This window comes from Parasteatoda tepidariorum, chromosome 3 (genome assembly GCF_043381705.1).
Source record: "Parasteatoda tepidariorum isolate YZ-2023 chromosome 3, CAS_Ptep_4.0, whole genome shotgun sequence".
Lineage (NCBI taxonomy): Eukaryota > Metazoa > Arthropoda > Arachnida > Araneae > Theridiidae > Parasteatoda > Parasteatoda tepidariorum.
The window spans coordinates 37288463-37300982 of NC_092206.1; the positions used below are offsets into that span (position 1 = coordinate 37288463).

General features: G+C 31.2%; 1 protein-coding gene across 2 annotated transcripts in view; it reads left to right on the forward strand.

The window, feature by feature from the left end:
- The window catches only part of LOC122268551 (opsin-1-like), a 67315-nt gene extending 55187 nt beyond the window's left edge, over positions 1-12128 (forward strand). For both annotated transcript variants that reach the window (XM_071178507.1, XM_043038574.2), the window contains one exon: positions 10335-12128. In XM_071178507.1, coding sequence (XP_071034608.1) covers positions 10343-11335 — 993 coding nt within the window. In that variant the 5' untranslated portion in view covers positions 10335-10342 and the 3' untranslated portion in view covers positions 11336-12128. The remainder of the gene's footprint in view (positions 1-10334) is intronic.
- The last annotated feature ends 392 nt before the right edge of the window (positions 12129-12520 follow it).

Sequence of the window (12520 nt, forward strand, 5' to 3'; positions counted from 1 at the left end):
TGGCTAATTTTTTGTATCTTTTGTAGAGATGAAGTTTTGCCACTTTTTAATTTATATATATATATACTTTTTTTTACACGAAAGAAATTTTTTTTTGCTGTAAAATATTATTAAACTATATTACTAAGAAAAAGGAATTGCTCATAAAAGTAATATAATTTTCGAAGCCATGCTTCATAATTCAAAAATTTAGGTTTTAAATCGTTTTCAACAATTGTAAGTATTATAATTTCTTTGTACTATAAAATCGTATAAAACTATATTACTAATGAAAAGCAATTGTACATAATATTACTTTCAAATCCATACTTAATAATTAAAAAACTTAATTAGAGAACATACCAAATAGCATTCTAAAATTATAATTGTTGTAAATCTTATGTTCTAGAGTATTTTTTGTCTATTCTAAGTACGAAATATCGATTCTTCTATCAAACTTTTAAGTAAGGCAGTCTCTGATGGAAAACTATGTTTTTTAACTGCTTTTTACTATTGCTAAATCTTTTACAACCAATGTGTCTATGTTCATTATAATTCCACACATCATTATTTTCCACTAAGTGCATGCATTGAAATGGTTTGCTGCTTTTCAATATCAGGAATAGCTGTAACACAGAGTGAAAAACCCTGAAAATTTTATGTGAATCGATATCAATTTATATTATACTAACATTTATAATTAAATTACCTAATGAAACAGAATATCACACCTTTAGAGTAACTAATTCAAGAAAAAAACTTATTTCTTACGAAAATCGCGATATTGGATTTTAAAATAGCGAAAATACAAATTGCAATATTGAATTTTTAAATCACGGGAATACGACTCACTGTGAATAATTATTAGATCGCGTGAATACGAATCGTAATGCATAGTTTTTAAATCACGTATAAATGCGAAAATTGATGTTTAATAAAACAAACGCGTGAATACGAATCGCAATATTGGATTTTAAAAATGCGTGGATACGAATCGCGATATTTGGTTTTAAAAACGCGTAAATACAAATCGTGATATTGGATTTTAAAGTCACGTGAATAGGAATAGCGATGTCCTATTTTTAAATCGCGTGAATACGAATCACAACTCTTAGCTTTTAAATCAGGTAAATACGAAAATCGATATTTGGTATCAAAATCGTGTGAATAAGAATCGCAATATCAGCAAAATCCGGTGCAGTTCCAAATAATCGAAATGACGGACATCCGCAAAATCAAAGGAATCAAATTGGCGAAAGAAAGACGTAATTCTTCACGTAATTGGCGAAAGAATGCATGTAAATGTCTCGCTAACGGGATTTAGGAAAAGCTTAAAAATTTTGTCGGATAATAAGTTAGATAATATGAAATTACTAATCTAAATTTTCAACTTTTTAAACAATATTAATTTTTTTTTTGATGACAGAATCAATGCTGGAATGAAGTAAAAAGTATTTTGGTAACACTATTGTTTAAATAACGGCTACTTCTTTAATGTTTCGACGAACCTTTTTTTGCCATTAAGTGTATGCTTATATGCCAACTCAGTTTTCAGGTCTTTGTTCCCAACGCAAAGAGGAAATTTCATCGTTTTCAAACAACCTACATTTATAAATATACACATTAGTATTTAGGACTAGGGAGCTCTATACAATGAGTCTGTGCAGTAAGTACCAGAAAATTGGTGACTGAATGCATCTTTCTAAGTGTGACCCGTTTTTGCACTCTGGTGAAGCCTTTGTAACTGACCGAATCCTTAGGTTAATCCTGTATTTTTCTTAAAAAACAAAATTCATTTTAACAGTGTTAAATTATTTATTAAATTTCAGTTTAAAACAGTATTGAATTACAGAGACGTGGTGGCTCAGGAAATAGAGCATTCCTCTTCCAAAGAGGTGAACCGGGACGAATCCCAGCGATGGCCAGTGGATGCGAATTCCACGCACCGACCATAGTGTTGACGTAAAATACCCTCAGTGGTAGACGGATCATGGGTTAGTCCCCTAGCCGCCTGGCTAACCGTGTGAGTTTTCCGAGGTTTTTTCTCTACACGTGACACAAATGCGTGTTAGTTCCGTCAAAAAGTACTCAATGAAGGCACGATCTAGGATACGATACTTGATCTAGGAATCCTTCTTTACCTTCTGGATTGGGCTTAAAACTACATGGCTGCGGAGTTGAACATTAGTAGTCGTAAATTCAAAATTGGGTCGGCTGTTCAACGACGGTTATAAAATAATATAAAATATTAAATTAGAGTTAATGCGGCAGAATTAAACTAATTTGATGGAGAATTCTGAAATAGTAATTATTTTATTTCATCTATTTTTCTGCGGAAATTTTCCTTAGATTATTTATAAAACATTTGTAGGAAATAAATAGCACTGTAAAAATCATCCAATTGCTACAAATAAAACTATCAAAATGGTTATTCTTAGAAAGATTATGAACTAGTTTAATAATTGAAGTCTTTAAATATTTTTTCTTACACTTTTTCCATTTATATGCAAAATAGTTCAGGAGGCGAGTTATAAAACTCAGTGGTTCACTCATGGCCCACAGTTATGGGTTGTGCTTTCCTAGAATACAGGAAGCCAAGTTTAGATACATATAAAAATTTCTGATAAATCCTAAAATATTGCATACTTATTCCAAAGAACTCGATGTGCAATTAATACATGAAAATACTACAGGAAACGAAAACAATATCTAAACATTAGAGAATAAAAAAAATAAATAAGTACATTTTGATCAATTTCAATAACCACAAAAGTTTAGGTACAAATGACAATGAAAAAATAAATTTCAAAATTTTAATAACTGATTTGATAAACCATCTTTTTAATCAACTAGAATAGACTGTTTTCCAAGGAAAGGAGAAAATTTTTCATGTTTTCTAAATCGATATTAATGCGTACTGTTTTACTGGCTTCTTTCAGTCGCAATTATAATGGATACAGTTTTCAGTTTTGATATGCGGCTCATAATACGATGCCTAAAAATTTTCAACACTGTAAAAACTTCTGGATCAAACTACAGTATAAAGTATCAGCCTTATCGGATCATCCGTAAAATCCATTTTCACCGTAAAACATAACGTATTTTTTACAGTAATATTTAAAGTGATTTTTGGTAAATATTACTCAATAATACGGTAAATCAAATTTTTTGTTCCGTAGCATCTGCGCTGCCAACTTTCTACAATATTTAGGAATATTTCTCTAGTGGTAGCTAAAGTTTATGCTTTAAGGCATGATTTTTCGTTTTGTACATTTGATTTAGATTTATTTTCCACACCACTACTTGTAAATGATTCAAAAATTCATATGAAATGCCTTTTAGTTACATCTTTGTCGTGGTGAGGCTTTCAAAATATTTGCAGAATTATCAAATATTTTCGAATGTAGGCAAAAAGTGTAGTAGTTGGTAACTCTGCGTAATATGTTCTAGCAAAAGTGGATCCTACGGTAAAAAGTATTGACACCCTGAGTGCCATTTCTTTTTACAGTAATTTGATCCAGGATTTTTTACAGGGTACGGATTTAGTTCAGGACAAAAAGGGGCGTAGTAGCAATTTAAAAATAAATTTTTTTTTTAGCTCTAAGCTACTTTATAGTTGTAGATTTATGTGTGCTTGTTTTGTTGGAAAACCGACTTTGGCCCATACAATATTTCTCTGAAGGTTAATAAATAGATACCAAGTTTTTTTTTAAAATTTTATAATCATCTGAATTTTATTTTTCACTACAAAATGAAACCGCGAACCATGAGCGAAGGTCTACTACGTTGTTCGCTTAATACATATCTTTCTCGATCAGCGCATTAATCCATTCATAGCCNACGGCAGAACAGCAATACCCAAGACTTCAAAATCTAGGGTGTTTCCATTATTTTGATAACCACCTGTAAATACCAAGTTTTTTTTTTTTTAAATTTTATAATCATCTGAATTTTATGGTCACTAAAAAATGAAACCGCGAACCATGAGCGAAGGTCTATTACGTTGTTCGCTTAATACATATCTTTCTCGATCAGCGCATTAATCCATTCATAGCCATATGACATGTACTTACTGGTACAATTTAGTCTCGTGTATTTGAAGACAAAGAATTTGGACCATCTTAATTGCCTTTTGCTGCATTCAATTTCACCTGTTTCTCAATGTATGAGATCCTTTGAATAACTATGGCCCTTTTAACTTTTTATATCATTAGTTGAACAATTTTGGTTAGAAGTTGATTTTTGAATTTACGTCTTTCACGATTTTTTACATCATAATTGAGTACTCGCACTTCATGCAGAAGAAGATAATGATTACCCACACCCACACATGCGAGTGATCCATGACGTCATCTCCAGCTGATAGTTTATAGCAAAATGACGTGTTAAAGTCAAGCTAAGTTCCCCCACATAAGTTTAGAATGTTAATTAACGTGAAGTTAATTAAATAAAGCATAGTATCGCACATCAAATTTGTTGAAATATAATTCTTTCTTTCCTGCGTTTTTTACTTAATTTAGATTTATTACTTGCATACGTATTTTATTGTAACAGTGAAATATTTTTGTTTTGTGTACCTGACAACTTTGATGCATAATTAGTTTGTTAATGTTCTGCATGGATTCCTGTCTGTCTCTGTGTTAAGTAAAAATAAAAAAAATTGTGGAAGAATTGAAATCGTCGTGAAAGAGCACAGAATGTGTCACTTAAGATAATTGATACTTGACGGGCTTGGTATACTCGAAATAGAAGAGAAAGAACAGTTGCTAACGAAAACAAATGTCACGTTTCAATAACCAATCAGGATAGAGACACCCACATTACATCACTTGCAGGTATTCCCTTGTGGTTTGTTCTTACCACGAACTAAAATTCTGCTTATAACTTGATTTGAGCGATTTATTTAAGCTGAAGGTGTATGAAATAGACTTATTTTTAAATTTTAACCTCCGAATTCCAAATACTCCGATTCTAGACTTATTTTACTAATTTTCTAATTACTTGAGATAAATTAGAGAAACTTGTTCGTCACTTTCGGGTAAAACATGAACTATTTATTTGTTGAAGATACATTTAGATACATTTTTCACATAATTAGATATATTAAATAACACTACTTGCGATTAATTACAGTAACTCTCTCTTTTGTAAAAATCAAGAATAGTTTATTAGTAAAAAGTAAATTAGACACAAATTTTGTCACTAAATACTAGAAAATAAACAGATTAGAAAATCGAAACTCAAATTCAACATACTGTAATACATTAAGAATTAATGATAAAAGTATTTTGAACTAACGATTCAATTGGATACAGAAGTTAAAAATGAAGAATGTGCGTGTTTTCAAAAGTGATTAGTTTCAACCACGAATTAATTAAAGAATAAAAATGCACCTGCTTCATCGGTAGAAAAAAGCAAAGTACAGTTTTTTTTTCCTATCAATTTTTTAATGATACTTTTCGACAATTTAAAATCAATCACCGGAAATAGGAACATTTATGACTTAAACTAAGAATTTCAAATTATAGTTTATTTTTGTGTTTTGAATTGGTTTAGTTTTTAACGTCTTTCAAGAGCATTTATTTTTCTTTCTCACAGAATTTGATGGGACTTTTGTAAAATAATGATAAGTTGAAAAAAAAAATATACAATGTTACGCCTCACTGAAAAGAAAAGGATATACATATATTTAAGTTTGAAAAAAATAGGTTTTTATATTTTAATAACTTTTTCTGGTTCGTGTATTGATTTTTAAGGAAAAATATACATAAAAGACATTGAAGACATAATTGAAAGAAAAAATGATGGTAACCTTATTTTTTCTTTTAAAAAAAATAATAAATGCGCAGCTTATTGTCTACATCATAATTGCTAAACCCAGTTTCCTAATTTGAACTTAAAATTGAACTATAAATAAATAAATAGCTCGTTCCATTTCATTGATTGCGGAAATTATTTTATTTAAAACCAGCTTAGAGTTGGTTTAAAACTCAGCAAAGATTTTACATTGGACAAAAAAAAGTTTCATTATTTTTCACTACTTAATCAACATTGATGAATATGCTTTACATTTTAATCTGAGTAAATCACTGGTTCGTTTGATTGACTGAAGATAAAACAGTCGTAACTATCTCACTCTAAGAGAAAAGAAGACTTTTGAAATAAGTTTAAGGTTGCATTTACAATAATTTAAAATGCTTTACTTTTCAAAGTAAACAAATTACCGATTTGAAAAACGAATGAGTGAAGGTAAAACAATTTTTTAAAGAGGAAAACACACATATACCATTTATCATTCAAAGAAACTTTAAAATAAGTTTAAGGTTTTACTATAATGTAAAATTTATAGGCATTAGTATGTCTTATATTTTATAAGTAAATGAATAAAAAGTTGGACCATTAGTTCATAGTCACTTATTATTAAATAAGGAAAACTTTTAATGACATTTTCAGATTTTATTGCGATAAATTTATATTTTTAAGCAGACATTACACTTTAAAATTGAATGAAACTTAATTTCACAATTTTATCGCTAATTAGCAGTCAATTATCGTTTGGAAAAAATCAAGAAAAAATTTATGAAGTTCCCTATAGTCGTTTAATTATATATTTTATTTTAGTTCTGTGAAATGTTTAAATGTTAGTTTTTTTAAGGATGTCGTGCGTACCAATGAATTGTAAACAATCAAAGAATAAATACAGAAAAGCACTATTAATACCATATATTAACTATAAAAGTTGAAGATTTTTTCTCTGTTTATTGTATAATTTATAATATTACAGAATAATGTAAATTACAGAATAAAAATAGACAGAAATAAAAAAGAAAAAATTAAAGAAACACTTTTTACGCATAATGGAGATAAAACTCCAAAATAAAAGATTTGGAATTGTTCAGAAAGTTTTAGTTCTTAGGGGAGAGTCGGGTAGCCCCGCCCACTTAAGGAGTATTGCTTATATTTCTGTATAACATCTTTCCAGGAGTAATAATCAATATTTTTGTATGTTTCTATAGTTTTATCATCTATTTAAATAATGCAGAAAGAATAAACCAAAACGAGTAGTTTAACTTAAAAAAATAGAAATTTAAAAAAACATGTTTTTCAGCTCTTTTCAAAATGTGTCGGGTAGCCCCGCCCAGTTACAAAAATTATGTTTTTTGACTGTTTTTCCAGGTGTAAATAAAAATGACCCATGTATTGACAATAGATAAACCTCATTTGTCATTTTTATCACAAAATTATTTTATTTATTATATATTTATATACTTTCAGTGAATTCTATCATTTAATAACAATCATTTAGTAACAACAATGTTTGTTGTTAAAAATGCATATAACATTCAAATTTGAAGCAATAAAATAATAATCTTTGCAACCGTACATTTACCGACGAAGTAAAATTGGGTGGTGATACCCGACATTTATGTGAGCGGAGCTACCCGAAATCCAATTTTTTTGTACATTTGTAATGACTCGAATAATTTTTCACATATAAACTTCTTTCTTTGGGCAAATTAAACTTAAGACTACATACTTTAATTCTGTATGTATAGAAAATATTAGTTTTTTAGTATTAAAATGAAGTTTAATCGAAACATTTAACCAATTTTTCTTAATTTCATGACTACTGCATTCAACATATTTTCAAAACTATTGTTTACCATGTTANTTTGGAGTATATAGTGGAAAAGTTTAATTAGACAATTATTTGTAGGTAATAAATCAGAGACACAGCACTTACACCACTTCCGTGTATCAAAGGTTTAGGCAAGCCAGTCGTTCCGGAAGTGAAATTGATGAAAATAGGGTGTGATAGTGACACTTGCTCGAATATGATAGGCGGAACTAGGGTATACCGGGCAAATGTATACCGGGCAGTGGCACTTAACCTTAAAAAAACATCAGTTAGGTTTAAAATATCGAATAAATGTAATTATATCCACGAATAAATTCATATCAAATCGAATGTAATAAATATTACGGACATTCACCGAAGCATATCTGTGATTGTCGACATACACCGGTGAGGGTCCGAATGTACAAGAATGTAATGAAATATTCGATCTTTCACCTACGTATTTGGTGTTTGTCGACATTCACTGGTGAAAGTCAACAACCACCGATTTCGGTCCTTCGCTGTGACATTTTAACCAAACCGATGAAAATTCTTTTCCGAGATGGCAACAAAGAATTGAAAACTGAGATGTCAGGCGATTGAATAGTCATAAATATGGAGACAATATACTTATAAGTGATACACTAGTACATATAACTAAACAGATCAATATGCACTGTCAGTAAAATCGCAAAAAAAAAAATTACAAATTTCTTTTTAACTGATAACTGATAATAAATAAATCACGTTCTGAGATGCCTTATCATTGCCATGAGAGATCATGATGTTAGATTTTACCGTAAGATATACAGTTCAAGTGCCAGAACAGAGAACTCGATATTCAATTACTCAAAATCAACAAACCTTAAGGAAGGCAATTGTTTCTGTATGGAGGGTAAATAAATGTTTAAAATCTTCATCCTATGATTGGGGGGAAAGCTTTTTTTTCATGTGCATGATTTTAGAAATAATTTTTAAGATACTGTGAGTGACGACTTGCAGCCTTTATTAAAAAGAAATTCTCAAATAAAGATTTTCAAATTTTGTTTAGGAGTATATTCTCATTTAAATGGTTATACAAACCTATTAAAATCCTGAATTGTTATGAGAAACTAATTCCTATTCATTCAAGCAAAAATCATGACATTCTTTTTTTAAAAAATGGGACACGCTGTGCCGCACCGCCTGAAAGAAGTGCCAGGTATCTGTTTTTTACCTAATGTAAATGCAGTATACAGAAAACATATTCAAAAATTGAGATCTGTACTAGATTACTCGGACAAATTCTTGCAACCGAAATTTCGTGTGAACGAAATCTCGCTTGAATCTCGCGTGGTCTAAATCTTCCATGGGGCAAAACAGCGCCTACTTAATGTTAAAATGAAAGATATCACCTGCTTAACATGAAAAAATGTGATAATAATCAAGCAATCTCTTCTTAAACTGTAGATTTTTAGAAAATGAATGCAGATTTTCAGACGTAAATACATTTTGAATGAATTTTTGCATATTTGTTATCGGTGAAATACCCACACATTCAAATATATACAGCTCCGATACATCCAGACATGACCATAAGGATTTTACGATGATTTTCAGGCATGAACAAGATTTTAGTCGACTGACTCATCTCAAATAGTGCGTTCCATCGATGTGTAAGCATTTTTTCTTCTTCTGTAGTAGTAGTACTTTATTTATGTCGCACTAGAGTTGCACAACAGTCTATTGGAGATTGTATGGAAAAAATTTCTGAGTATGAACCGAAGACGTGCCATCACAATTTTGATCCTCTGATGAGATTTTTATAACCGTCGCAGAAGATCCAACCCAATTTTTGAGTATACGACTACTGATGGTCAACTCCGTAGCATTGAACCCAATCCAGAAGACAAGGAAGCTCCTGGATCAAGTATTGGGAGAAATTTGCCTCTAGGAGGACAATTTTTGATGGAACACACCCGCATTTGTGTTACATGGCGAGGAAGACCACGAGAGCCTCCCACGGTTAGTCTGACTGCAAAGGGACTCTAACCCATGATCTGTCTACCACTGAGGATATTTCACATTGGCACTTAATTGATGCAAGCCGGATGCGGATTCGTATCGACCAGCCATCGCTGGGATTTTAATCCAGTTCAACTCATTGGAAGGCGAATGCTCTATCCATTTGCCCAACAACCTGCACGCAAAGTCGTATACTTACCGTAGAATAGTTTAATGAAGATCGATACCCCGCAAACTCGGTCTCTTTGACTGATCAAAGTGGTCACCCTCTCGCTTATTGACCGCAGATAGTGATGCGGAACTTAGTGGTCTCACAGTGAAATCACGCAGTAAATACGAATAAAGATAAACAACGAGAAAAGACCATAAATAATGTCACGAAAACAACTTAATGTCAAAATACAAATCCTCAAAATACACAATGGAAGAAAGACAAGCAGAGAATCATAAGAAATTATAAGCGAATTACAGCAATTGTCCTAAAGCTCTCTCCTTTTTTCCTCGCTGTAACTCATTTGTAATTTCTTTTGTCCCTCTGATTGTCCTTCTTTCTGAGATTACTTTCAGTACTGAAATAATCGCCTTGCATTAATTGTGATCTTTAAAAAATTTTTTAATCTTAATTCATAAACAACTGAATTTTTTTTCCATCTTCGCTCGTAAACAGAAGTAACTGTTTCTTTAATTCAAGTTTGTACTTATGTATAATAAAATATTTCCTTTTGTTTGACAGATTTAAAAATGTTTCAAAATTCGACGGAAATCTACCAGGAGTGCTTACACTGTGAAGATAACTCTTATCGTCGAAGTTTATATTTTAACATCTTTGGAAGCATCTTATCAGCAATAATCGCATTGGTTGCGGTTATAGGCAATGGAGCAGTTACTCTTGTTTCTTTTTGGGATCAAAACCTACGCAGTCAAACTGGAAACATTCTAATCGTTTACTTGGCAGTCACTGATATCTTCACTGCTTTGTTCATAATATTCCCCTCCTCTATTGCGGTAGCCGCTGATTACTGGCCATTGGGCTCTGTTTTCTGCAGAATGACAACGTGCTTCAACTGCATGTTCTTATGTTCATCTTCATTTAACATTTCCCTTGTCAGCTTAGACAGAGTAATAGCTGTCTTATTTCCACTAAAGTACGACACTTGGATTTCTGTCAGTGTCTTGATAAATGTCCTTATTTGCCTTTTCTTGGTTACTGGAATCAGTGGTTTAGTTTGTGGAGTACCCGGCTGGTCTTTATACAAGTACACTGAAGGTACTTGTGCAATAGATTACATCAATGATTTTAGAGTGGCCTATCTATATACTTATGGGTTTTCTATGTGTTATGTGCTTCCAGCTATTTTAGTTGCCATTTGTTACATTAAAATCATAATAGCGGCAAAAAAATCAGCTAAAGTAAATCCACGAATTTTCTGCAAACGAAATGAAGAAAATATAGCTATAAGTCAGGCCTCACACACTAACAAAACTGTGAAGAGTATGATAGTTGTTGTGTGTGTGTATTACTTTTGTTACACTCCTTATTGTATTGCGAATGAAACTAAGGTATTAACAGGTAAAGATATGCCACCTTGGCTAAACTATATGTCAACAATACTAGTTTATGTGTCTTCTGCTGTTAATCCCTTCATCTACGGTATTTTGAGAAAAGATTTCCGTAATGCTTTTAGGAAACTTCCCAGAATGATCAGAGATAAAATTTTGTATTTTAGGATTTAATTGCACAAAATACAAATGAACAGTAGCATTTACTATAATATTATAACATGTGGTATTCCTTGATGAACACTCTACCCCAGACTGCTAAGGCGTTCACAGCTCTAAGTTTTTCTTACAATATTTTTTTTGTATTTATTTTAATTTTCTGAAAGAGCATGATGAGAATAAAATTTGTAACGTTTCACGGATAGTCATCATCAAAATCATCTAATCCACTGATTTTAGTCACCGAATCACAATTTGTTTACACAGAAGACTACTTTCGTTTACCCTTTCAGGTAACTTTGTTACTTGTTGCCAGATGTCGTAGGGATCAGATCTGCAGCAACTTCAGATTTCAACTCATTTACATACATATTTTTTTGATAAGTATTCTGAAGTTTATTAATGCAATAATGCATTAATTTTGGTTAAGATATTTCTAAGCAAATGCATTTGTGAGTATAAATTACCCCTGTCACTCTGGTTGTTTTGTTAATCTCATGTTTTTTTTTGTTGTCATAGAACTGATGTTTTGTTAATCTCATGTCTTTCGTAATCGTGCTGATATTTTGTTAATCTCATATCTTTTGTCATAGTGCTGATGTTTTGTTAATTTTGTTTGTTGTCACTCACGTTTAGGCATATTCTTCATAACGTTGGTTTTTTCAATTTGAGTTCTGCTATAAGTGTATGTGTAAATCTTCCCTGTCATTGTCACTCACTTTTGTGTTTGCCAGCTTTGTTTGAAGTTGACCTACTATTGTCTTACAATAATAAATGAACCCGCATCTTTTGGTGTCAGTGTCTACTGTATTTATTTCCCCCCTTAGTACAAAGGATGGTGAGCCAATAGCCCTTCTAAAATTTGGTACGTCACTAATGTGTGAAAAAGATTTACCAAATTTGTAATACAGAGTTGCTTAAAATACGGCAATTGAATTCCCAATATTATCAACAACTGTTCTAAACATCATTTTTATTCAAGAAAAAACAGTTATGATTTTATATTAATAAAGTAAAAAGGAAATAAAAACCCGTGAGACGTTTATTTGAAGGGAAGAACCAGAATATGGGCGAAACTAAATCCTTTGTTAATTAAAAAAATAAACTAAGTAGAAGAGTGTTTAAAAAATAAACGAACAACAGTCGACGCAATACTTAATGAAGGCCTTACTTGAATAGTTGAACAACTCCATTAATAAA